At 48.3% G+C, this 26,785-nt stretch overlaps 1 protein-coding gene across 2 annotated transcripts in view; it reads left to right on the top strand.

The window, feature by feature from the left end:
• Nucleotides 1-23,949, top strand: part of LOC121625973 (spectrin beta chain, non-erythrocytic 1-like) — a 35,561-nt gene extending 11,612 nt beyond the window's left edge. For both annotated transcript variants that reach the window (XM_041964309.1, XM_041964317.1), the window contains 33 exons: nt 326-499; nt 1,618-1,709; nt 2,424-2,504; nt 2,703-2,818; nt 3,295-3,407; nt 3,853-4,040; nt 4,945-5,062; nt 5,775-5,933; nt 6,442-6,744; nt 6,921-7,071; nt 7,269-8,139; nt 8,226-8,363; nt 8,530-9,286; nt 9,833-10,035; nt 10,784-10,874; nt 11,020-11,166; nt 12,410-12,673; nt 13,055-13,279; nt 13,754-13,843; nt 14,296-14,574; nt 15,004-15,134; nt 15,380-15,584; nt 15,963-16,337; nt 17,728-17,972; nt 18,057-18,195; nt 18,484-18,568; nt 19,283-19,479; nt 19,776-19,882; nt 20,282-20,330; nt 20,719-20,930; nt 21,023-21,196; nt 21,657-21,699; nt 21,865-23,949. In XM_041964309.1, the coding sequence (XP_041820243.1) occupies nt 326-499; nt 1,618-1,709; nt 2,424-2,504; nt 2,703-2,818; nt 3,295-3,407; nt 3,853-4,040; nt 4,945-5,062; nt 5,775-5,933; nt 6,442-6,744; nt 6,921-7,071; nt 7,269-8,139; nt 8,226-8,363; nt 8,530-9,286; nt 9,833-10,035; nt 10,784-10,874; nt 11,020-11,166; nt 12,410-12,673; nt 13,055-13,279; nt 13,754-13,843; nt 14,296-14,574; nt 15,004-15,134; nt 15,380-15,584; nt 15,963-16,337; nt 17,728-17,972; nt 18,057-18,195; nt 18,484-18,568; nt 19,283-19,479; nt 19,776-19,882; nt 20,282-20,330; nt 20,719-20,930; nt 21,023-21,196; nt 21,657-21,699; nt 21,865-22,080 (6,738 nt within the window). In that variant the 3' untranslated portion in view covers nt 22,081-23,949. The remainder of the gene's footprint in view (nt 1-325; nt 500-1,617; nt 1,710-2,423; nt 2,505-2,702; nt 2,819-3,294; nt 3,408-3,852; nt 4,041-4,944; nt 5,063-5,774; nt 5,934-6,441; nt 6,745-6,920; nt 7,072-7,268; nt 8,140-8,225; nt 8,364-8,529; nt 9,287-9,832; nt 10,036-10,783; nt 10,875-11,019; nt 11,167-12,409; nt 12,674-13,054; nt 13,280-13,753; nt 13,844-14,295; nt 14,575-15,003; nt 15,135-15,379; nt 15,585-15,962; nt 16,338-17,727; nt 17,973-18,056; nt 18,196-18,483; nt 18,569-19,282; nt 19,480-19,775; nt 19,883-20,281; nt 20,331-20,718; nt 20,931-21,022; nt 21,197-21,656; nt 21,700-21,864) is intronic.
• The last annotated feature ends 2,836 nt before the right edge of the window (nt 23,950-26,785 follow it).

Genomic DNA, 26,785 nt, shown 5'->3' with positions numbered 1-26,785 from the left:
CACTTCACTGTTCACTCACTTCCTGTGATGCGTTCAGGGCCCAGACGACCGGCCGTTTTCTCCCCATCCTGTGTCTGTATGGTCCCATGTGGTCTCACCCCTCACTGACATTATGTCTGAATTTCTTCTTCATGGATATTTTGTTGTGAAAAACGAGAGGAAGATCTTTATCTGTGGAGACACGATGGAGTTTTTCTCATTTCTTTAAAACAGAGTTCGATCACAGCAGCATCTGGTGGATGTTAGAGGAACTGCAGCTCAGCAGCTCTGCAACCTTCATCCTGACGTCTCAGTTGTTTCTTCTTCTCTGTTTGTCCGTCTCCAGCCGAAGCCCACCAAAGGGCGGATGCGTATTCATTGTCTGGAGAACGTGGACAAAGCTCTGCAGTTCCTGAAGGAGCAGAGGGTTCACCTGGAGAACATGGGCTCCCACGACATCGTGGACGGAAACCACCGCCTGACGCTGGGCCTCATCTGGACCATCATCCTCCGCTTCCAGGTAACAACAGGCACGCTGAAGACAGACACCTGGCAGGACTTGAGCTGTCAGGACAGGTGTGATGTGTACCTGTGTACCAGTGTGGCGTCCAAAGTTCAGTCCAGGTAGAACATGCCATGAGCTGCAGACGTGTCACAGGTACGAACGAAAAGCAACAAAAGAAAAAGAACATATGAAATGTTGTTGTCTCGACTAATAAAGACAAACTTTATTGTTTTTTAAGTTAAAGCGTGACGGAGACATTAAGTTGAATAAAGTAATGCGACTGCTTTAATAACTTCTCTTTATCAATCTGAACTGATTAGATGTGATGTCATTTATATATTTCATATTGAGAGAAGTCGCCTCACGCTGCTCAGTCAGTCACAACATAAATTAAAAAAACGTCTTTAATAATTTGAGACAAATCTACAATAAAACCATGAAAGTGAAATATCCAATGAAGTCAGTAGATTTTGAACAACACACTGAAGACGTGTTCTGGATTTCATGACAGGATATAAAACATTCAGACCGTCAGCAGGCGAGAAACACAAAGCCACGCCCCCTTTTATTATTCATTAACAGAATGGCCTCTGATTGGTCGACTACCTTAGTGTCAGGTTAAAGTCCAGGTTTGTTCATGTTGTACTGTCAGCAGTCATCGTCATGGAAACCCAGTCCAGGCGACATCACACAGGATCAACCTTTGACCTTTGGGAATTCCCACTGCCTGTCTGAAAATCTGACCAATCAGCTCCCACTTCCTCCTAAATCCTGATATTACAGCTGTTGTTACTTCACGTCAAACACAAGCAGAGAAGTCTACGTCCTGTCAAACCTGGTCCCATATTTTATCCAATCACAGTCCTGCTCACAGGAAGCTAACCTAACCTTTAATATGAACATGTATACCTGTATCTACAGATCAGAGTAAGCAACTTCCCATCAGGCTGGCTGAGTCACCAAGTAGCAGTCTGTGCACTCACCTGTTCAGGTCAGACAGGTGGAGGTGTACTCACCTGTACACATCAGACAGGTGGATGTGTACTCACCTGTACACATTAGACAGGTGGAGGTGTACTCACCTGTACAGGTCAGACAGGTGGAGGTGTGACTTTGCCGTATTTTTGTCTCAGATTCAGGACATCAGTGTGGAGACTGAAGACAACAAAGAGAAGAGATCAGCCAAAGATGCTCTGCTGCTGTGGTGTCAGATGAAGACGGCGGGGTGAGACTCAGTACCTGTGTTAATACTACTGATACTACAAGTATTCGTTACTACCGATGTTGACGCTGTCAGCATCATTAACCTCCATGTTTAAAATCATCATGTTTTGGCGAGTTGGACCTCAGCAGTCTGCCTTTAGGTGCTGATGTTCTGGAACAACATCTGGTCACGTGTTGCTAAGCGACGTCTCTGGACGTGGCTGCAGGAACAGTTTAATGATGGCGAACCGCTTTCCTCGCTCTTTGTTTGCTTCTTCCTGGTCGTTCCCACGCTGAACTGCCCCACTGTTCCTTTGGTGGAAGAGGAATGTTTGTTCACACTTTATATCTGAGTCTGGCACGTAACGTGTGCAGAGCACCACCTAAAGGGTGCGTTTGATATTTGCTGCAGTGAGGAGTTTACCATGTGACTGCAGGGAGTCTAGCTGAGGGTCTGAAGAAACATTCCAGCCTTCACTTCATCACTGCGACAGCACCTGTGTAACGTTCACTGCTGCTTAATTCTAATACAGACTCACCTGCAGAGCTGACAGCCCAACAACAGCCAACACCAACATGATCTTCTTCATCTCTCCTCCCCTCCTCTTCTTATTCTTACTGCTGATGTTTTTCTCTGAGATGTCACATCTGTGGGATCATGTTCAGGTCTGAGGGAACACGTGTTAAAGAAGCTGAATGTCAGCTGACAGTAATACCAGGTGTTTCTTTCCCTCAGGTATCCCAACGTGAACATCCACAACTTCACCACCAGCTGGAGAGACGGGATGGCCTTCAATGCTCTCATCCACAAACACAGGTAACATCTTCATCATCATCATCATCATCATCATCATCATCATCATCCACAAACACATCGTCAATTAAGGTTTCATGTAAATTCATCACTTTGATCCATTAAAATAATGACATCATGAAATGTTTTTTTATCTTGAAACTTTGAACCTTTCCCAGCTGCTTGGACATTTGTGTAAATAAAGTTGTGTCTTTTTTTCAGGCCTGATCTGATCGACTTTGACAAGCTGAAGAAGTCCAACGCTCACTACAACCTGCAGAATGCTTTTAACCTGGCAGAGCAACACCTGGGCCTCACCAAACTCCTGGACCCTGAGGGTAAGATACTAAAGCGGATCAACTCCACCGGACCTGAAAACACAGCAAACCTGCAGATAATGTCTCCCTCTACGCTGATGACACCGCCTTTTCTTTTCCTGACCTCCACCAGCGAGACTCTGCTGGTCGCTCCTGTTAGTCTGTCTGCTGCGCTGTGAAAGCTGCCTGTTAGCATAGCAGCACATTCAGTGTCACACAGGATGCCTTCAGGTGCAGCACTGAGTGCAGGACACTGTGGTTTGTTGATCCTCAGAGCCCAAACACACAGTCCTGTGGTTACAGGCGTAAAACAGAAGAACTTAGTGTTTTAATGTTTTAGAGGTGCTACATTGGTCGTTAATATTGTTGCTCTGTTGTAATCTGATAAATTTATGGAGAAATGAGATCAATATGAACACATTTGAAAAAGATGTGAAACTCATTACAGGGTTCAAGTCCTTCGACAGGAGTCATTCTTTACTTGTTGTGTATTGCAGATATCAGCGTGGACCATCCCGATGAGAAGTCAGTCATCACCTACGTGGTGACGTACTATCACTACTTTTCCAAGATGAAAGCTCTGAAGGTGGAGGGCAAACGCATCGGAAAGGTCAGCAACAGATTCCAAGACCAGCAACCTGCTGTTCACCCTCAAAACCGTCAGCACGTCATCCAAAGATACTCGGCACACATTTAGTGATGGAAATTTAATCTGACTTCAAAGTGGTGTATGCAACCCCCCCATCAACACCAGAGGTTTCTGTTCACATTCAGCTGTTTGTTGTTAATGTGAATCTTGTAAAAAACAAGACAAAGCATGAAGAGTCACAGGTGGTCCTGGACAGGTCATCTCTCAGGCAGCTGAAAACAGTTTCCATGGAAAGGTTTGACTTGCAGGGAGAAAAAGTAGATTTCCAGCAAACAAAAACACTTTAAAGAGTTAAGCTGAACACCCTCAGGTGTGAAGGTGAAGGTGATCTCATGTTTATGTGACATCCATCCAGAGTTCAGAGGTTCGTTAAAGGTGACAGGAGACGTCTCGTTTGTTTGTCCAGGTGTTGGATAACGCCATCGAGACGGAGAAGATGATCGAGAAGTACGAGTCTCTGGCCTCAGACCTGCTGGAGTGGATCGAGCAGACCATCATCATCCTCAACAACAGGAAGTTCGCCAACTCTCTGGTGGGAGTCCAGCAGCAGCTTCAGGCCTTCAACACCTACCGAACCGTCGAGAAACCTCCGAAGTCAGAATCTTTACCTTCAGTTAACCTTCTCCATCCTGTCTGCTCTTCAGCCTCCTCATCCTCACCCGTCTCTGTCCTCTTTCAGTCTGTTTGCCAGCAGCGGCTCATAAATCAGTCTGGATATCTGGACACCATTGAGCCATTTTGGTTAAAGTAATCTTCAATATTCATCGACCCAGCGTTTCCTTTAATGCCTCCACCAGCCTTAATGCCGGAGGAAACTGAAACACGTCTTAAACCAGTTTCCATCTGAACGTCTTCACTGGGAGACGGGCTGAGACGCCTGCTGCCTCCCTGGTCTTCAGTAACTCTGAAGGTCAGGTTCAGGTTCAGGTTCGTCCTGGTTCTTTCCAGGAAGTACTTCCTGTCTGAGCTGTTGATAAACCCAGAATCAGACTGAGTGAATAAACGATGACGCCCATCAGTCACGTGACTAAAATCTCACTTGTCTCTTCAGTGATGAGTGAAAACATCAGATCTGTGTGGAGGATGATGAGGAGGCTGTGACCTTCATCACATGACATAAATGTCTGATCTCCATCATGTTTCCATCGTTTGACCTTTGACTGCAGCTCTTTGAATGATGTCAGCTTGTTGTGTCTCTTCTTCTGTGGTGGTTTAATGGCAGCGAGCGGAGAATCGGCGCCACCTGCTGTGAATTATAAATCAGATTCACATAACGGGGGCATCTTTTGGAGGATTTTTCTTTGGCTGATGTGTTTGTGTGTCTTTGTAGTGTCAGCACCATGAATCATGCAGATGGTGAACTTGGTAAAATGTACTTTCAGAACTCCACAGATCATTAACGGCTTATAAAAAATGTTCACGCGACACCAGCTAGCATCAGCATCTGCCCATCAACCTCTGATCGCCTCCTCTGCCTCCTTTTGACTCCTTTCTTCAGGTTCACGGAGAAGGGAAACCTGGAGGTTCTTCTCTTCACCATCCAGAGTAAGATGAGAGCAAACAACCAGAAGGTCTACATGCCCCGAGAAGGAAAACTCATCTCAGACATCAACAAGGTCAGAAAGCCCGGCGTCCAGGAGGGAGGCCCAGAACCAGAACCACCAGACGCTTTCTGTGTGACAGGATGCCTCTCTGAAGCATTAAACATTATTCTAATAACTAAAATCCTTTTAGAAGAATTCGTACAGCCGAGGAGACAAACTGATATCAGCAGTTTTAGAGTTCAGGGCTCGGTCGGTAAGTCCGACTGTCGCTGATCAAACAATCTCAGTTTCCAGCTTTTAACATGTGAATATTTGCCAGTTTTCTCTGTTTCTGTCACAGTAAACTGAATCTCTTTAGGACTGTCGGCAATGAAATGAACAATCCGCAGATATCTCTGGTCACTCGTTTTTATTAGCAGAGAGAAAAACATGTAAAATGTAAAAACATTCAGGCTTCTTTTAAGATCTGCTGTGACTGAATCTGTTACTGGAACGTTTCCTATCTTCTGGTCCAGGATTTTTGTTTAATGTTCAGTATGAAAAGGATTTGGATTCAATACAGGAAGTTGACACTGAGTTCAGTCTCATTAAAAAGCTTTCAGATCTGAACCCAGACTCTCAGGCTGAAGCTCAGGTTCATCAGGCAGCGAGGTTGTCTGGAGGTCTGTTTGATTCCTACAGGTCATCATGTGACCAGCAGCAACTCTAGATTTAATGTAGACAGATGATGATGATGATGGTGATGATGATGATGATGATGATGGTGATGATGTTGGCCCATTAGGCCTGGGAGCGACTGGAGAAGGCGGAGCATGAGAGGGAGCTGGCTCTGAGGACGGAGCTGATTCGTCAGGAGAAACTGGAACAACTTGCCAGACGCTTCGACCGCAAGGCGGCCATGAGAGAGACCTGGCTCAGCGAAAACCAGAGACTGGTGTCACAGGTAGGCAGACATACAGTCAGCAGCAGGGACCAGGTGCTGTTCCATGGTAGCATCTATCTTACAGCATTCAGATCTGCTCTGCAGATCACGTATCCCGTACCTCGAACACACCTTTTATAATAACACGCTGAGTTCATCCCTCACCTGGTCCAGTAGTACGACACCAGGAGCAAACCTTACTGTCCTCATGAACTGGAGATCGTACTGCACAGTGAACTTCCTAATGGATCATATCTCTATGGAGCAGGAATACAAACACACTGCAGCGAAACCTGATTCCATCCATCTATCATACGTTGAGCACACTCACATCTATCAGAGTATCTACATCTCCAGTGAAAATGCAGACACACTAGCATAACCCTGTTCTGTAACTGGCCGGTATTCACTGTTGTTTCTTCCTCGTGTTGTTCTCTCAGTGTTTTGTCTTTGGTCTTGCAATAAAAATACATTTACATAAAATATTTCTTGGTTTCATGAATCTGCTGTTGCCTCCTTTTCTCTCCAGGACAACTTTGGTTTCGACCTCCAGGCTGTCGAGGCGGCCACCAAGAAGCATGAGGCGATAGAGACGGACATCGCTGCGTATGAGGAGCGTGTCCAGGCTGTGGTCGCGGTGGCGAAGGAGCTGGAGGTTGAGCGATACCATGACATCAAACGCATCACAGCCAGGAAGGACAATGTGATCCGGCTGTGGGAGTACCTGCTTGAGCTGCTGAAGGCCCGCAGACAGAGACTGGAGATGAACCTGGGCCTGCAAAGAGTATTCCAGGAGATGCTCTACATCATGGACTGGATGGATGAGATGAAGGTACGCTGACAGCAAATCCTGCCCCTACCTCCCCTACATGGTAGATATTAGGGTCAGATGAGAAAACAACTTGTAGCTTCCTTGTAGCAATGCTGTTCTTCTCTCTGAATTCAAGCAGGAAGCTGAACATTGTAATCCTGACTGGTCCTCTCTATCCCTCTGTCTTTGGTTTCCAGATGTTGCTGCTGTCTCAGGATTATGGGAAGCATCTGTTAGGTGTGGAGGACCTGCTGCAGAAACACGCCCTGGTGGAGGCTGACATCGCCATCCAGGCCGATAGGGTGAAAGCAGTCACCACAAACACCAACAAGTACTCTGTCAACGAGGGTGAGCAGTGTCCTCTGGTCTTAGATATTTTAAGGTGTTCTTGATGATTCATTGTGTGTTTTTCTTGCAGGGACACCAGTTAGGGATTTTACTTTGATGAGACCGACCAGTAAAGGGTTCTTTCTGTTGGTGTAGCAGTCTGCAGTCTAGATTATTCCAGACATTAAAAAGACAAATAACAGTGTCTTCCTGTGCAGGCTACAAGCCCTGCGATCCTCAGGTCATCCTGGACCGGGTTTCTCACCTGGAGTTCTGCTACCAGGAGTTGACCCAGCTTGCAGCTGAGCGTCGTGCCCGCCTGGAAGAGTCCCGCCGTCTCTGGAAGTTCTTCTGGGAGATGGCCGAGGAGGAGGGCTGGATCCGCGAGAAGGAGCAGATCCTATCCTCCGTTGAGCACGGCAAGGACCTGACAGGGGCGCTGCGCCTCCTCAGTCAGCAACGAGCCCTGGAGGATGAGATGAGCGGCCGGGCTGGCCACCTCCAGCACACCATCGCAGAGGGCCAGGCCATGGTAGAGGCCAGCCACTTTGCTGCCACCAAGATCCAGGAGCGTATTGCTGACCTGCAGGCTCAGTGGGTGGCGCTGGAGCATTTAGCAGCGGCAAGGAAGAAGAGGCTAGAGGAGGCTCTGGCACTGCACCAGTTCCAGGCTGACGCAGATGATGTCGATGCCTGGACACTGGACGCCCTGCGCATCGTCTCCAGCGGAGAGACAGGCCATGATGAATTCTCCACCCAGGCTCTGGTCAGGAAGCACAAGGATGCAGCAGCTGAGGTGGCCAGCTATCGCCCGGTCATCGACTCGCTCCACGAGCAAGCTGCCTCCCTTCCTAAAGAGGAGGCCGAGTCAGAGGAGGTGCGTGGGCGGCTAGCCGGCATCGAGGAACGCTACAAGGAGGTGGCAGAGCTGACGAAGCTGAGGAAGCAGGCACTGCAGGATGCTCTGGCGCTCTACAAGATGTTCAGTGAGGCCAATGCTTGTGAGGTTTGGATTGATGAGAAGGAGCAGTGGCTTAACAGCATGGAGATCCCAGAAAAACTGGAGGACCTGGAGGTCATACAGCACAGGTAGGACTACAAGATGCTGCATATTACTTGTGATTATACGTCTCCTTTAGTCAGTGCAGCATTCATGTGGACTGTCTTGTTGGCAGGTTTGAGAGTCTTGAGCCAGAGATGAACAACCAGGCATCTCGTGTCGCTGTGGTAAACCAGATTGCCCGCCAACTGATGCACAATGGTCACCCGAGCGAAAAGGACATCAAGACTCAGCAGGACAAACTCAACAACAGGTACAAACAGGTGTAACATGTGATAACTAGCTTTTGTCATTTGTGAATGGAAAAACAAAAACAATATAAAGATGCAACAAAATTCATTTGTCCTCAACGTAAACACCTTGAAGCTGTTCGTGTGATTGAACCTGTAGACTGTGATGATCCTCTCCGCTGCCTCTAGGTGGAGCCAGTTCCGCGATCTGGTGGACCAGAAGAAGGAGTCCCTGAACTCAGCTCTGGGAGTGCAGAACTACCACCTCGACTGCAACGAGACCAAGTCTTGGATCAAAGAGAAGACCAAAGTCATAGAGTCCACCCAGGAGCTGGGGAACGACCTCACTGGGGTCATGGCCCTGCAGCGTAAACTGACTGGTATGGAGCGTGACCTGGCTGCCATTGAGGACAAACTGAGCGATCTGAGGGGTGAGGCCCAGCGGCTGGCAGAGGAGCACCCTGACCAGGCCAAGGCCATCACAGGTCGCCTGGCTGAGATCACCGCAGTCTGGGAGGAAATGAAAGACACTCTGAAGAACCGCGAGGAGTCTCTAGGTGAGGCCAGAAAGCTGCAGCAGTTCCTGCGTGAGCTGGATGACTTCCAGTCTTGGCTGTCCCGCACTCAGACAGCCATCGCCTCTGAGGACATGCCCAACACGTTGACTGAAGCAGAGAAGCTCATGGCGCAGCACGAAGGCATCAAGAACGAGATCCAGAACTATGAGGAGGACTACCAGAAGATGCGGGACATGGGGGAGATGGTCACGCAGGGCCAGACAGATGCGCAGCACATGTTTCTGCGTCAGCGGCTACAGGCGCTCGACACCGGCTGGAATGAGCTGCACAAGATGTGGGAGAACCGGCAGAACCTGCTGTCCCAGTCCCATGCTTACCAGTTGTTCCTCAGGGACACCAAGCAGGCAGAAGCATTCCTCAACAACCAGGTAAACACAAAAGATGCACCTCGCTGCACTGTCTTTTACATCTTTAACATCAAGTTCAAGACCCCCATGTCATGTGAAGACTTCAGGATTGGACCCACAATCGTAATGCAGGGTTCTCAGTGATAAAGTCTCAACTGCAGACCAGAGAACTGATCTGAAAACAAACTCAGATGTTTCTGTCCTGAAAAGGCAAATAATATAATTTTTTTATTTATTTCTCTGCAATAGGACAGGTCAGTTCGTCCAACACTATAGTCCAAATCCAAATATGTCAACTTCTGGTCACATTATTGCATGTTCCTGACCTGAGTCACTGGCGATCTTCCTGCCCACTTGACCTTTCCTGCAGTAACATCTGTACAACATGTCAGCTTGGTCCACAAGATACAGATCTCAAAACCTACCAGGCTGACCCTAACCCTAACCCTCTTCAGAGGATGAACCCTTATGATTGTAATCACCTCATTAGCATAAATATACCCTCAGAATGTTACTGTCCCACAAACCACCTGTATCAGTTTTAAACCCTTTGCCTTCCCCATGCAGGAGTACGTCCTGGCTCACACTGAGATGCCCACCACTCTGGAGGGTGCCGAAGCCGCCATCAAGAAGCAGGAAGACTTCATGACCACCATGGATGCCAACGAAGACAAGATCAACGGCGTGGTTGAGGCTGGCAGGCGCTTGGCCAGCGACGGAAACATCAACGCCGAACGTATCCAGGAGAGAGTGGCCTCCATCGACGACAGGTAGATGTCCGCTTCAGTTCAGTGGTCTAAGTCTGTTGAACCACAGTCAACACCAGATACAGCAAAGTGCTGCGTCTCAGGATGGAAAGAGCAGGCAGACACCAGTAATCAGTAGCTCAAATCAGATTATTAAACCATGTAGTTCCTCTTTGAAGCATTTGAGAAAACAGTGTTGTCACACGGTCCATTCAGTCCCTGTTATAAGGCTTTTCAAACTAAAGTGGAGAAATGGGGCAAAAAGAGCAAACGTCATCTGTGATGAATGTCGAGTGTTTGATGGAAAGCTGCAGAACAACCACTAAATGGACCATGTGGTGAACTAGTCAAGAATGAACCTCAGAGCTGTTAAACCTGTGAAGGTAAGTTCCAGTTAAAGTAATCCTCCTTGCAGTGCATCGCTTTTCAAAACCTCGCAGGTCTGAGTTCGACCACATTAACTTACCAGTAAATACTTTCTGCGTCAAGTTTCTTCTTGTTTGGCCTTTTTTTAACTGGAAGGTTTGTGTCCACGCTCGGTCAACCAGGACAGCATCAGTCCGACCGATCAGGATCGGTCAGAAGAAAACTGGTTTCATGAACACCTCAGTGATTTTCTGAGTTTTCTATTATGGATTTTCCAGGTTTTTAGAGTCTGTTCACCCTGATCGAGGCAAGACAAAAAAATTCAACTTTGTAATTAAGTGAAAATATGAAACAATAATAGATAAATGTCTCCTTAGAAAACTTTGTCCTTTGTCAAATGTTTCAGGCATAAGAAAAACAGGGAGGCTGCAGTGGAGCTGCTGATGAGACTGAAGGACAACAGAGACCTGCAGAAGTTCCTGCAGGACTGCCAGGAGGTCAGTTTCAGTTTCTGATGCAGTGCTTGATTTCTTGGAGGTGACACATTCATGAAATGTACTGATGACATTTGTGCTCCCCAGAGGATTAACCCTTTAAATGCTCGTAACCATCTGTTCATTCTGTGTTCATGTGTGTGTCCAGCTGTCTCTGTGGATCAATGAGAAGATGCTCACAGCTCAGGACATGACCTACGACGAGGCCAGGAACCTGCACAGCAAATGGCTGAAGCACCAGGCCTTCATGGCCGAGCTGCAGTCCAACAAAGAGTGGCTGGACAAGATCCAGAAGGTACTGGAGGATCAGCGGCATCTACAGCGTGTGATCTATGTGTCAACGACAGAAGTGCTTCATCTGAAAGCATGAAAAGTTTAACAAAGTGAAACAAACAGGGTAAAACATCTAATATTAATCCTCCATCGAGAGGAAGCAGGGCGCAGACGCTCAGAGACAAGCTGACAGACGCTGACAGAGAAACCAAAACCATAGGCTAAGAGAGTCTAAACCTGAAGCTTCAGAACTGGTTTGTGACCAATGAAAATATTGATTAATGCAGACTGAAATGATTAATACCAGAAGCTTCTCTCAGGAGCAATTCATGAACTATGTGAAAACCGCAAAGAGACTTTCTGAAACGTATCACGTAGCCTCATCAGTTTGTTCTACAGGAGACCAAGTTGTACCTCAGCAGCTGAATTAATGAAGAAGTTAAACCAGAATGTTGTTTTATTTGTGCCCTCAGATGGAACTGTATGAGGCCGTTGACGGAGTTCATTCAAGGACACGAGGGTTAGGGTTAGGGATGATGTCATGTAAATGATTGAGGAGCTGCAAAGTGTCGTTCGTAGTTTGCTTTGAATTGTTCATTTAAACACAAGATCCTTGTGCTCAAAAAGAGGATTCATTCTCAGTGAAGAACCTTGGAGCCCTAATCTGCCTCTATACCTGCCAAAGAGCAGTGATTCCTAACACGTCTCTGGGGGTCATCAGGTGGAAACCTCCCTTCAACGGTGTTTCGCCTACTTAGTCCCACGACACCTCCAGGAGGCTAGGCGTCCAAGAGTCACCCCCCCTAGTGCCAGTTCACACTGCTCCTACACAATCCAAACAGCACTGCCACGTTCAACTGACCCAGGCCTGTTTAGGAGATGCTCCAGGTAGTGGCCAGTACCGATGCTACCATTTAGCTAATGCTAATGCTAATGCTAACCGCTAAGAAGAACAGAAGAAGACAATACAGTTCCGATGCTATCATTTAGCTAATGCTAATGCTAACCGCTAAGAAGAACAGAAGAAGACAATACAGTTCCGATGCTACCATTTAGCTAATGCTAATGCTAACCGCTACCTGCTAAGAGGAACAGAAGAAGACAATACAGCTAGATTCACCTATACTGTTAATGTTAACTGCTAGATGTACGAACAGTACGAAGTCCGATAAACACAAGTTGTAGGTTTTTCATGAGGATTCACATTCTGTAAAACTGCTGACCTTTAACCTGACCTGAGTTTTTCCCTGGTCTTTGGACTGCAGGACGGCATGCTGCTGGTGTCGGAGAAGCCTGAGACGGAGGCGGTGGTGAAGGAGAAGCTGTCGGCGCTCCACACCATGTGGGAGGAGTTAGAGTCCACCACGCAGACCAAAGCTCAGTGTCTGTTCGACGCCAATAAGGCCGAGCTGTTCACTCAGAGCTGCGCGGACCTCGACAAGTGGATGGGAAGCCTGGAGGGTCAGATCCAGTCCGACGACTACGGCAAAGACCTGACCTCGGTCAACATCCTACTCAAGAAGCAGCAGGTACAAGGACAGCATTACTGCAGTAGTAAAAGAAGTTGCGGTACTAGCAGTATTTCCATTTGTACTTCTTAAATCTTCAGCTGCTGCAGGAACAGATTACTGGAACATGACCAAAGTACTGCGTAATATAGAGAGTTCTATTATTGATGATCCTTCTGTACTTTATAGTCAAATTTTACTGTAATGGAGTATTTTTGTACTCAGTTAATGATACAGGATACACCACTCGTGGTAGTGTTTGTTGTAGTAGCAGCACTATCAACTGTAGTAGTAATAAGCAGTACTACTACTAGCTGTGGTATCATCCTCAATCTGACTATGCCCCCTGTAGTAGTAGTATCAGTAGCAGTAGTCTGAGTCTGACTCCCCCCCCCCCCACAGATGCTGGAGAACCAGGTGGAGGTGCGTCAGCGGGAGGTGGTGGAGCTGCAGAGCCAAGTGAAGGCGCTCGGGCAGGAGGTGAAGGACACTGACGAGGTTGACGGGCGGAGGCAGCTGGTGGAGAGGAAGTTCCAGGAGCTGCTGGAGCCGCTGCGGCGCCGCAGGAACTTCCTGGTGGCGTCCAGAGAAGTTCACCAGTTCAACCGCGACATCGAGGACGAGATCGTACGTTGAACTGATGCCTTGATGCAGACCTTTTGTAGTGATGAGTACATTCAACAAATAAGACGACACATTAATGAGGAAGTTTGTCCGACTTGAATCTTTATCATATTTATCAAAGTATTCCAGGTCTGTAAGTCTCCAGACTGTGGACAGTGGACAGCAGTAGACCTGATCGGACTTCATTATGTTCACAGAGGTTCAGTGAGTCAGGTTTTCTGATTTCTGCTGAACTTTGATTGTTTTGAGGGTCGTTACAGACGAATCCAGGATGGAGAGAGAAGTAAACAAACCTCCATCACTGTTAGACGCAGGGTTACAGCTGCTGGTCTGTGCTTCACTGCAGCACTGCGGTGACGGAGGCGACGCCTCATTAATCAGACAGAGGATTGCTCTGTAGCGCCACCATCAGCAGACTCGGTCAGTGCTCGTTCAGACTCGGCGTTACTCAGTGTGTTTCTGCTGTTTTGTCTCCAGCTGTGGGTTCAGGAGAGGACGCCTGTGGCGACGTCCACCGACCACGGACACAACCTGCAGACAGTCCAGCTGCTCATCAAGAAGAACCAGGTGAGAGTGCCGAACCTTCGCTGAGACAACCTGAGATCAGTCGTAGCGATGTGCGTCAGCTCTCAGACGTCAGACCAAACAGCATCAGGATCAGAGTCCAGGTGAAGGTTTTTGGTCTGATCGGTCTGTTTGATGTGAGCACTCCCTCCACAGGCTGCTTCGGAACAAGAAGCGCTTATTTATCTAATGAGTGGTGCTTTGAACTGACATGAGCACGTCCAAACTGAGCTCCACCCGTCCCGAGGGTTGCACAGAGAAACAAAACAAACATCCCTTTTGCACACTGACCCGTTCACGTCTGCATTTCGCTCAATCAATCCTTTCGTTGTATGTTTGTTTCCAAGAATAATTTTCAGATGGTTTGTGGCACACAGAGGTCAGTTCATGTTCACTCACATCAGCAGTCAGTAATCAAGGTAAACAGGAGAAACACTAACCCTCTTCCTCCTCAGACTCTGCAGAAGGAGATCCAGGGTCATCAGCCTCGCATCAACGACATCCTGGAGCGCAGCGAGAGCCTCCTGAAGGACGAGTCCTCCAGTGCAGACGTTATCCGGCAGCGTCTGGCCGACCTGCGGGAGCTGTGGGGGCAGCTGATGGAGGAGGCGGAGCGCCGCCACGGCCGGCTGGAGGAGGCGCACAAAGCCCAGCAGTACTACTTTGATGCCGCGGAGGCCGAAGCCTGGATGAGCGAGCAGGAGCTGTACATGATGTCAGAGGAGAAGGCCAAGGTGGGTCCAACTCTGCTTTTCACATTAAAAACTGTACAAACCACTACAACCCCCCCCCCCCCCCCCATAAGAGCCACAGATTGAATGATTGTAGGCTAAATGCCCAGGGTTCTGCCTCTCAGACCACATGCAGGCCGGGCTACAGCCCTGACCCTCTGATTGGTCCTGCAGCCTGAGAGGAAGCCTGCAGACACAGTTCAGGGTTTAATCTTTAATGTTTTTGCTACATTTTTTTCCTAAAAATTTCCCACAACTTCAATGAATTATCAAATATTAACTACGGCAGTAAAGGACGGTGAAGGTGCACATGCAGCTTTGATGTAATTTTTAATAATCTATGAATTTAAGCAGGGTCCCTACTTTTCATTAGACCACCATAAATATTCTTTCTAGTTATTTTCAACATTTTTCTGTGTCTGCTCTGATCAGGATGAGCCGAGCGCCGTCACCATGCAGAAGAAGCATCAGATCGTGGAACAGGCAGTGGAGGACTACGCTGAGACCGTCCACCAGCTGTCCAAGACCAGCAGAGGACTGGTGGCTGACGGACACCCTGAGAGGTGCGCGTGTGTTCTTGTTACAGCGCAGCACCGCTCCTTCTGTTGTTTTAATTTTATTCACGGCTGTTTGTGCTGCTGGACGGAGCAGTGACCCTCAGGAAATGAACTGCTCCACCCAGCAGACCTCCCACACAACCCTGCATCAGACCAGTCCAGTTTCTGTAATGACCATAGTAACAGGAGTGTGTGTGTGTGTGTGTGTGTGTGTGTGTGTGTGTGTGTGTGTGTGTGTGTGTGTGTGTCAGTGAGCGTATTAGCATGCGGCAGTCTCAGGTGGATAAGCTTTACGCCGGCCTGAAGGACCTGTCGGAGGAGAGGCGGGGCAAACTGGAGGAGAGGCTCCACCTCTTCCAGCTGAACCGGGAGGTGGACGACCTGGAGCAGTGGATCGCTGAGCGGGAGGTGGTGGCCGGGTCGCACGAGCTGGGACAGGACTACGAACACGTTACCGTACGTTACTGCGAGTACTTCTACTGTTACTTTTAGTGCTACTGCTGACTGACGGGGAGGCAGCCACCGACTCACACGAGTCACTCACCTGTACAAACAGGCCACCGCGAGTTACGCTACCACTACTGCGTATACTGATGCTAACACTGTGTACTTCTCCTGCTAGCTGGTAATGTCTCACAGACATTACTACTGTTAACGCTACACTGCTGAGGGCGGTGCAGTATGTTAAAGCTGCTAAACCCGAACACTGATTCTGTAATAATACTTCTGTTCCTGACCAGAGAGGTCGTGGTCAACTACAACAGTTACTACAACTGGTGGTGTTATTATATTTGATACCGTTACCTGACCTCCGACCTGTCGCTCTGCGCTCAGATGTTGCAGGAACGTTTCCGGGAGTTTGCTCGGGACACGGGAAACATCGGTCAGGAGCGCGTGGACGCCGTCAATCGCCTGGCGGACGAGCTGATCAACACCGGTCACGGCGACGCGGCGACGGTGGCGGAGTGGAAGGACGGGCTGAACGAGGCCTGGGCCGACCTGCTGGAGCTCATCGACACCAGGACGCAGATCCTCGCCGCCTCTTTCGAGCTTCACAAGTTCTACCACGACGCCAAGGAGATCCTGGGACGCATCGTGGACAAGCAGAAGAAGCTGCCAGAGGAGGTGGGCCGTGACCAGAACACGGTGGAGACCCTGCAGAGGATGCACACCACCTTTGAACATGACATCCAGGCCTTGGGAACACAGGTCAGTTGCACCAAACCTGCTTTAACTCCACACACATTGGAGTTATGGGGACAGTGTGGTTGAGGTTTGCAGATAAAGGTGTGAAAAGACGTACCTGTAGTGACCTCTACGTAGTCAGAATGGTTTTATCTGAATATCCAGTTTGTTCGTGAAGGACTTTGTACGTTAAGGTCAACTTTGATGGACTTCATTTTTCATTTTTCATGTCTTTATCGTCGAGTCGTCAGAAGAAAGATGATGAAATGAAGGAAAAGTGAGGCGGACAGCCAACAAAGGTTCAAGTCAGACTCAAACTGGGGGGGTTGAAGGTCACACAGCTGCTGGAAAATGTAAACGTCACATTTTTCTTTAATAGTGTTAACACGTGTTGGGCCGACATGTCAGGACTGATCTGAGGCCAGTTTGTTTTATTACAGCTTTTCTGCCGCCAGTTACATTTTTATTGGATTTTAATTATAAGTAAGCGAGTGATGTAATCATCGTTTTACATTTAAAGTAATTTTTACAGACATTTATAGCACTGCAGTATTTGGTATAGCAGTAAAACTGATGTGATTTTAACTGAAATTTGTATTAGATCTTTTTTTTTACTTAGTTTTTATTTCAGTTTCATTCAGAACATATAAAAATCACATTCATCATATCTGCTATTTTTCCCTTTTTTCCCTCAAAATTTTACAACTTAGTGCTTATAGGGGCATGATAACAATTACGAAATAAAAATGAGGTCAGAGCTAGTGACAGAAAGAAACAATAATAAATGAAATACAACAGAATGGGATAGACAAAATACAATAAAATAAAAACAGAATAAAAAAAATGATATATAGATATCAGATCAATAATATAGATCAAATGGGTTCCTCACTGTAACAGTATACCCATTGCAGGGCTCCACCTTCTAGTGAATATATCTTTTTGAAGTCTCAGGGAGTATGTTATTTGTTCCATTTGGTACGCTTCCATTATTTTTCCAGTCCACATACTGTATGTCGGAGGGTCAGGCTTCAGCCACTTTACTGTGATGCATTTAATCGCTGTTGCTAATAGTATTTGTACAAGATATTTTTTGGCTCTTCCATTGATGCCTTTTGGTAATAGACCTAGTAAAGCCACCATTGGGTCCCTTACAACATTTACCCCACATACGTATTAGATCATTTTAAATTGTGCAGATTCAAAGATTCAAGTCAACAGATGAATCCTCAAGTTTTTGAAATTAAAACATGAAAGAAAAGAGTTGTGTCACGGTCAGTTCTTCGGTCGTTTATGAGACTCAGACTGCAGCAGGGGGGCCCTTACCTGTATAAATCTGCTGACTCATGTGAAACGATGCCATTCCTTCCACTCAGCTGCACTCGGTGAACAACCTTTGACCTTTGTGCTGCAGGTGAGGCAGCTGCAGGAGGACGCGGTGCGCCTCCAGTCGGCGTATGCCGGAGATAAAGCCGACGACATCCAGCGGAGGGAGAGCGAGGTGCTGGAGGCCTGGAGGAGTCTGCTGGAGGCCTGTGACGGACGCAGGGCCCGCCTCCTCGACACCGGGGACAAGTTCAGGTTTTTCAGCATGGTCCGAGACCTGATGCTGTGGATGGAGGACGTGATCCGGCTCATCGAGGCCCAGGAGAACCCCAGGTACGCGGAGCGCGGCGCTCTCTGCTGGTTCAGTTTCAGCTGACAGCAGCTGTGATAACAGCGTGTATCTCCTCGTGTGTTCAGAGACGTGTCGTCGGTCGAGCTGCTGATGAACAACCATCAAGGCATCAAGGCCGAGATCGACGCCCGAAACGACAGCTTCACCGCCTGCATCGAGCTGGGCAAAGCCCTGCTGGCCAGGAAACACTACGCGTCAGAGGAGGTGAGCAGCGTGAAGGCAGAGTATCGGGGCCACTGTTAGAAAACACCCCCGAGAGTTCAAGAATAAAGTCAGAATATTTGGTGGAAAAATGTTGTAACATAATAAGAACAAACTTGTTTTATGTTTGGAGAAAACGGACCAGAGTCCAGAAGCTGTGGTCCTGAACCACCACGGTCACATGTGTCTAATCAAATCCACTGTTAGAGCTCAGCTTTCGACATTAAAGTGAGTCCACTGACTCTGAAAACGTCCCGACTGAAGCTGCTAAATGTTTGTGTTTGTCGTCAGATTAAAGAGAAGCTTCTGCAGCTGACCGACAAGAGGAAAGAGATGATTGACAAGTGGGAGGATCGATGGGAGTGGCTACGACTCAGTAAGTTTCACACACATCCTCCGTTTTATTGTTCTGAAACCTGAACGCAGCACAGGCCTGGGACAGGGTGAGGTCAGAGGTCACAGCAGTGCGATCAGAGCTGCATCCCTGCAGGCTCACAGATGATTGGACGCTGCTGCCACGAGTCAGCGTTGATGAAGACTCCTCGGGCCCTCGTCGGCCTTTAACGAAGCCACTGAGCTTCCTCTCGGACCGCCGGCTCTGACCAATCAGGAAACGCTGCAGGTGGTTGAGTCACACGGTCCACTCATCGGGACAGATGGGGGGGGGGGCGCTCACGGGAAGCTTTATTTAAAACATCTTCTGAACGCTCGCCGATCACGTCAGTTCAGTTCAGTTCAGTTCAGTTCAGTTAAGCTCAGATCAGCTCAGTTAAGGTCAGCTCAGATCAGCTCAGTTAAGCTCAGCTCAGCTCAGTTAAGCTCAGTTAAGCTCAGCTCAGTTAAGCTCAGTTAAGCTCAGCTCAGCTCAGTTAATCTCAGCTCAGTTAAGCTCAGCTCAGTTAATCTCAGCTCAGCTCAGTCTCTTTTGTAACAAGAAGATTCAGTTTACTGAAAACTCGGCGTTTAGCAGGTTTTTACAGTTGGTTTGAAATGGTTGAATCGGTTAGTTAACGATCATTAAAGCTGCGAAGGAGAGTTTGACTTGACTCTGTTGTTGAAGTGATGGTGGTCTGACTCCCTCCCCCCTCAGTCCTGGAGGTGCACCAGTTCTCCCGGGATGCGGGCGTGGCCGAGGCCTGGCTGCTGGGCCAGGAGCCCTACCTGTCCAGCAGGGAGATGGGTCAGAGCGTGGACGAGGTGGAGAAGCTCATCAAACGCCACGAGGCCTTCGAGAAGTCCGCCGCCACCTGGGAGGAGCGCTTCTCCGCTTTGGAGAGACTGACTACGGTGAGCGGAGGGCGACAGAAACCACACGCTCATTCATTATTACACGTTGAGATGTGAGTGTGACGCATGTTAACGAGGTGTTAATGAAAGAAGACGTGACTGCAGCGAGGAGGCAGATCTCCTCCTGTGAAAAATAAAGTGGTTGCAGTCGAGGTAAGAATTAAAAATCTAGTTGTCATTTTACGAGGACAACTCCCCCCCCCCACATGCTCGCGGGTTTGAAAGATGAACATGTGCAGTGTTTAATCTTTCCCTCCAGCCAATCACAGCTCTCCGTGTGTCTATCCGTCTTCCAGCTGGAGCTGCTGGAGGTGAGGAGGCAGCAGGAGGAGGAGGAGAGGATGAGGAAGCCTCCGTCTCCAGAGCCGCCTGTGATTCAGCAGGAGGAGTCTCAACAGCAGAGGTGAAAGCTCTAGAGCAGCCATGTCCAAACTATTCCATAAAGGGCCGTGTGGCTGCAGGTTTTCGTTCCAACCAAGGAGGAGCACACCAGGCTGGAATCAATTAATCAGATGATCTCAGTCTTCAGCTGATAACTAAGGGATCCCTTGATGTTGATTGGTTGGCCTGGTGTGCTCCTCCTTGGTTGGAACGAAAACCTGCAGCCACACGGCCCTTTATGGAATAGTTTGGACATGCCTGCTCTAGAGCTTCAAGAACATCTGTCTCATTCACTTCAATACACAGCAGCAGCATCTAGTGGACACAAGAGGAACTGCAGCTCTGACCGACAGAACTGTGGGTTTTAAATGATGACATGAAACAATAAGAAGTGATTCACTGTGTTTCCTTGTCTCTGCAGTGGAGTCATCGCTCAGAACGGACTGCCGTCGGATCAGGACTCTCCTCGGGTCAGTCCTCTTTATTTCATTATTATTTGGAGAAATGGTTTAAATGTCAGTCTCGTTTGGGTTGTTGTCATGCTCACGGATGCAGGACACATGATGCACAGTCCTGTTGAGAGATGACGTGCTGCTTTAGAAGAAATCGGTTGGATTGAGGCTTCTTGCCTGAGGCTTGTTGAGTTGTGTCAGAAACACTGAACTTAGATTGTGATGACACAGCGGTTCATCGTCGGCATACACATTGATGCTGGACGTGGTTTCAGTCTACATGTTGTGAAATATAGCAGTTCAGAGAGTGATTTCATAACTGGAGACAAGCAGAGACATTATGTCTTCATCTCGTGTTCTTCCATCAAATATTTGTTCATCTCTCCTCTGAAACAACCCGATTCAGGACGGAGTGGATGGTGGAGATTTGGTCAACGGTGTAGCCGAGCGGAGCTCCAAGGAGCCGAGTCCCAGCACCTCCCCGACCTCCGGCAGGAAGAGTAAGACCAGCCAGTCGTCCACGCTTCCCTCCAAGAACCAGGACTCGTCCTCACAGCTGGAGGGACTCCTGCACCGCAAACATGAGTGGGAGGGACACAACAAGAAGGCTTCCAACAGGTAACATCAAAGATCCTCTGCTGCAAAGAGGTCTCCCTCCTCAGGAAAACGTCCCCGTTCATCACGTGATCCTGCTGCTCTCTGATTGGCAGATCGTGGCACAACGTGTACTGTGTCATCAACAACCAGGAGATGGGTTTCTATAAAGACAGCAAGGCGGCGGCTCAGGGAGTCCCGTACCACAACGAGTTACCCATCAACCTGAAGGAGGCGACGTGTGATGTGGCTTCAGACTACAAGAAGAAGAAACATGTCTTCAAACTCAGGTAATCAGGACTTCACCTTTTCTTCAAAATTCAGTATATTTTTTAAATGTGAGAAGAATTAATGTTAAATCTGGATTAAGGATGAGCCCAGAATCAGACTGGTCTCATCCCATTCAAAGTGAAATCGGTGTGACCACAGACTGTAAACATGAACTGTTGAATAGAAGTCCATAAAAGCAGCTTTGGCTGATCCAGGTTGGACCTTTAGTTCGAGACCATCTGAGCAGAAGGCCCTCAGTCCACTTCCAAGTGAATTCAATTCTGGTTCAGCTAGCAAAGCAAATCTGAATTGCAACAGGAACTAAAAAATGAAATAATCCAGCTGCTGATCAGATGTCAGGTCAGGATGTCAGGTCAGCTAACTGAGCGAATTACACGACCTGATTGGTGCTCTGCAGCGTCACTGGCCCCTCCAGCATTGATCCTGACTTCAGTTTCTTCTTCTTCTCTTCTGTTTCAGAGTCGCTGATGGAAACGAGTATCTGTTTCAAGCCAAAGACGAGGTAAGTTTGGGTTTTTGCCGTCAGTGAATTCAGATTCAGATCAAAGGAACTGTGGTAGGTGCAGTTTCTGCAGCCGTAGACTTTGATCTTATCGAACCGGTCACTCGTCCGGAGATGTGAGCTTTCCTTCCCCAGCAGCTCTCTGACCTGTGTCGCCCCCCGCAGGAGGAGATGAGCACCTGGATCCAGGCCATCCTGAACGCCAACGCCGACCGCTCCGACGTGCAGGGCAGCAACCCCGGCACGCCTGCGTCCGGGCGCGCTCAGACGCTGCCGGCCGCCGTCACGCTCGCCACTGAGTCGAGTCCCGGCAAGAGAGAGAAGGACAAAGAGAAGGACAAAGAGAAACGCTTCAGTCTGTTCAGCAAGAAGAAACAGTAGAAAATAAAACCGGCTTTGGTGAAACTGATTCAGTGGAACCGGACGCCGCTCTGAAGCAGGAAAACTCGTATTTAGCTTCTTTAAAAGTAGAATTTCTCATTTCGGCTGAAGGTGAAAGAGCTGGAAGCTGCTTCAGAGCGCGCGTCCACAGCTTAGCTGCTTTTAGCTTCATGAAGGTCTTTTCCAGAGAAAAGAAGCTGCTGAAACATCTCTGCAGCGTCGCCTCGCTCTGAGAAGACCTTCACTTTTCAGCCATCAAACCTCCAACAGTCCCACAAATCAGCCATCAGTCATTCCCGACTTCCTGACGTCTGCAGACAAACGGCCAAAACCTCAGACTGTGGTTTGTGGCAAAATAATTCAGCCATTAATGTCTCCAACGTCTAAATCCTGAATTCTTTCAATCAGATTCTGAACAGCCATCATAAAGGACGTTACGCCCTTCAGACGCGCTTTAAGAGGATTTATGTTACGCGATTCCTTTAACCTGGTGGAGACATCGCTAATGATGTCACTCCTGAGCAGCCAATGACGGAGGCCGGTGGCTGAGAAAGCTCAAAGAGCAGCAGGAAGCTGATGAAGTTTCACCAAAGCGTGACGTCTGGTTGCTTTTGCGTTTGTTGTTGATGCAGTTGTGTTTTTTGTCGGGTTTTCTTCGCGTGGTTGTCGACACTCGGGACGAACGCTGTGCCTGAGAGCGGGAGTGGCGGCCATTTTGCTTTACACGTCGTGATGTAACAGCGAAGCCGGCGCTCTGACATTAAAGAAACGATAAATAAAAGATACATCGCAGCGTCTCGATTAAAACCGAACTCACTCTGTCGTTTGTTTGTCGACGATGACGCGCTGTTACGTCACGACGTCTAAGCCGAAGCCGCCGCCGCGTCTCTGGCGCTTTCGTGGTGACGTCAGCAGGGACCACACGCTTGTTTTTGTTAGTTTTTTTTTCCACATTGTTTAACTTTTGTTTTTCTTTGATTTTCGTTATTTTTCTACTTTTGGATGTTTTTGAAACAGGTCTGAGTTATTTCCTCAATTTTGTGAGGGTGTCTTAAAAGACAGCCTACATTCTTCCTCTGCCGTCGAGAAATTGGACCAATAGTGCATTTTGTTTTGTTATTGTTTCTACTTTCATGTCCTCTGCCACTCTGCAGCCGTTTTCTTTCTTCCTGAAAAACAGCCAATCACCGCGGAGGAGGCGTACGATGTAGAAATGTCCACTTGCATGCTTCATCGGGCTCAGAGCCTGAAACAGCCTGAAACACTCACCTGAAACTAAACGTCTCTTCAGTTTTTATCCTTCCTTTGTGTTTCCTCGGTTCTGATATACAGTTCGTCTCAGCTCCTTCTAGTACAGATACTGAAGATCAATATGTACACTAACCACTTCAAAGCGTGCGTGCGAAGGCGGACGTCCATCGTGCGAAGGCGGACGTCGGTTCGTGCGAAGGCGGACGTCGGTTCGTGCGAAGGCGGACGTCCGTCGTGCGAAGCCGGACGTCCGTCCTGTCCTGCAGACAGCAGCTGAGGGGCAGCTGTCACTCATGAAGGTTGCTTGCTTGTCGTCGGCTCTTCGCTGCGTTCAGATTTTCTGCTCTTTGATACTCGTGTTGCTCTCCGTCACTGTTTATCTGTTGTACTGAACATGTATGGAAGTTAACGCCATCTTACTGCACAATCAGAACTACATCTATAGGAATGAAGAAGAAGCTGTTTGAGGCTGAATATTTAAACAGAAGTTAGACCATAAAGGCTTTTCTCATGTATGAAACTGCACCTGTAGACTTTAAAGCTCTCTCTCTCTCTCTCTCTCTCTCTCTCTCTCTCTCTCTCTCTGTCAAATATGTGCGATGTCATTAAAGCTTTTAAACTTTACACGTTTCTGTCGTATCATCTTTTCCAGACGTGGCTGGATTAGACAGCCTCAATGATCATTTCTTAATTAATCGTTTTCTGATCAGAGCAGCAGCAGCCGAGGAGAAACTGTTCCAGGATCAGAGTTTCTGAGGATCTATTGGCACAAATCTAATAGTGACAGTTCTGTTTCCATCAATCAGCTGAAAACAGGAACCTTTGTGTTTCTGTGCCCTCACAATGAGCAGCTGCTCCTCCACAGAGTCCGCCATGTTTCACCATCATGTTGTACGGTAGCCCAGAGCGGACAAACAAACCCTGACTCCACAGTGGACAGTGATGATGAAGACAACGATAAATCCTCCACACTGGAGCAGCAGAGGTCTGTGGAGACACTGGAATCAGTTTCACTTCATCTTTTCACAGTTTCAAGTGTTGCTGAAAGTTTTTAAAACTCAGCGGACTGGAAGGAAGTCTGTCACATGATGCCGACGCCCACATGGCATCCCACTGAGCTGCGGGCCGTCCTGCTGTGTCCGTGGGCCAACAGGAAGACAGCAGGTGTGTGACTTCATTCACTGCCACAGAGGTTTGAAAGAAGGCGGGCTGACCGTCCAGAAAGAAAACGTGTGACCAGACGGAGGAAGTGTTAAAGTCCTGCTGCTCACTCATCCAGAGCTGCTTTTAAAGAACAAATGAACCTTCGTACTCCTCATCATCAGTCGGTGCTGTGAGGTCCTCTGCCACCTCTACAACCTGAGCCTCAGCCTGGAGAAGGTCCCTGTCCTGTGGAGACCTCCTGTGTGGTCCTGGTTCCTAAAATAAGTCACGTTAAGGAACTGGCCCACTACAGACCTGTCGCCCTGACCTCCCACCTCATGCAGACCATGGAGAGGCTCCTCCTCAGCCACCTCCACTCTGTGGTGAGCTCCACCCTGGACCCCCTGCAGTTTGTCTACAGGCCCAACATCGAGATAGAGGACACCATCATCTACCTGCTGCAGCGGGCGCTCACCCACCTGGAGACCTCCAGCTGCGCTGTGAGGGTTATGTTCTTTGACTTCTCCAGCGCTTTCAACACCATCAGACCGACACTGCTGGGGGGGAGCTGGAGGACACGGGAGTGGATAAACATCTGGCTGCCTGGACCATCGACTACCTCACTGATCGTCCACAGTAGGTGCGACTGCGCAGCTGTGAGTCAGAGGGGGTAGTCTGAAGCACGGAGCACCCCAGGGCACCGTCCTCTCACCTTTCCTCTTCACCATCTACACCTCGGACTTCACCTACAACACAGACGGCTGCCATCTTCAGAAGTTCTCTGACGCCTCGGCCATCGTGGGCTGTGTGTCAGAGGGGAACGAGCTGGAGAACCGGTCGGTCATTATGGACTTTGTGGACTGGTGTGAGAGCAACCACCTGTGCTTGAACACCTGAAGATGAAGGAGAAGGAGGACACTACCACACTCACCAGTGAACATCCAGGGGGAGGACATTGAGACAGTGGACAGTTTCAAGTACCTGGGTGTTCACCTCAACAATAAACTGGACTGGTCCCACAACACCGATGCCCTGTACAAGAGGGGCCAGAGTCCCTCCACCTCCTGAGGAGACTGAGGTCCTTCGGAGTGTGCAGACCCCTGCTCAGGACTTTTTCTGACTCTGTGGCAGCCTCTGCTATCCTCTACGCTGTCGTCTGCTGGGCCCCCGGCAGCACAGAGCGGGACAGGAAGAGACTGAACCAGCTGGTCAGGAGGGCCGGCTGTGTCCTGGGCTGCCCACTGGACTCTGTGGAGAAGGGGGGTGAGAGGAGGCTGTTGACCATCATGGACAGCAGCTCTCACCCACTGCACCGGACTGTAGAGGAGCTGAGCAGCTCCTTCAGTGGCCGACTGAGACCCCCCAGTGCAGGAAGGAGCGCTGCCACAGGTCCTTCATTCCCCCCACTGTCAGACTGGACAACTCATATGTACAGTTATTATGTGCAATAACCTCTGTTCTTCTCTGATTACAAACATCCAAACAGTCAAATCCACCACTGCTGAGAATAAGACACTTTCTCTTTTCTCTTAAACTTCCTGTACATGGGATACTGAGTTCTTTTATTTTTTAGAAAGTGAGTAAATTTCTCCAGTGTGAGATTAAGTCTTATTTTATCTCTGTAAAGGCTGTGTGGAACGGTTTGTCCTGATGTTGTCATAGCGACAGAATAAGAAAACTGCTGAAATGAAAGTAGACAAAGCCCCCATGAAGAATCTGCTCCTTCCTACCATGAGGGGATCTGAGTGTTTCCTCCGCCTGTCAGAGAGGATCTCTGCAGCAGGTTGATCAAGTCCGTGTTACAGACCTGATCTGAAGTCAGCTGGTCAGCCAGCTAATCTGCAGCAGATAGGTTAATCTACTACACCTCCCACCATGCACTGCGGGTTCCTGAGAGCAGAGTGACAGCGAGTCTGTGATTCTCGAATCCGCTGCGCTCCGAGCGGATCTCCGCTAAAACCGCACCTGACCCGACGGAGGCGCGAATCTCGCGGCGGTTAGCGCGAAGAAGACCGGAATCTGGAGCGTTGGACTTCAAAATAAAATCGAGCACATCGTCAATTAAAAAGAAAGATAAATTGTTTCAAAATAGAAACATGAATTGTTTGCGTAGAAAGATCAAGACGATCAGAATAAAACGGTAAAAATCAACTATGCATGTATATACAAATATATGTACATTATGTTCCCTTCTGATATTTCTGCTGAAAAATAACATTAAACGAAACTAATAGGTGTAATTTAAATGTGTTTATTTTATATCGCTGCAACACTCGTAAAAAAAGCGCTGCCAGTAATTTATTTTGAAAGC

Source organism: Chelmon rostratus, chromosome 3 (genome assembly GCF_017976325.1).
Source record: "Chelmon rostratus isolate fCheRos1 chromosome 3, fCheRos1.pri, whole genome shotgun sequence".
NCBI lineage: Eukaryota > Metazoa > Chordata > Actinopteri > Chaetodontiformes > Chaetodontidae > Chelmon > Chelmon rostratus.
Note: the sequence above shows the minus strand (reverse complement) of the source record. Positions and strands in the feature narration are given on the sequence as shown.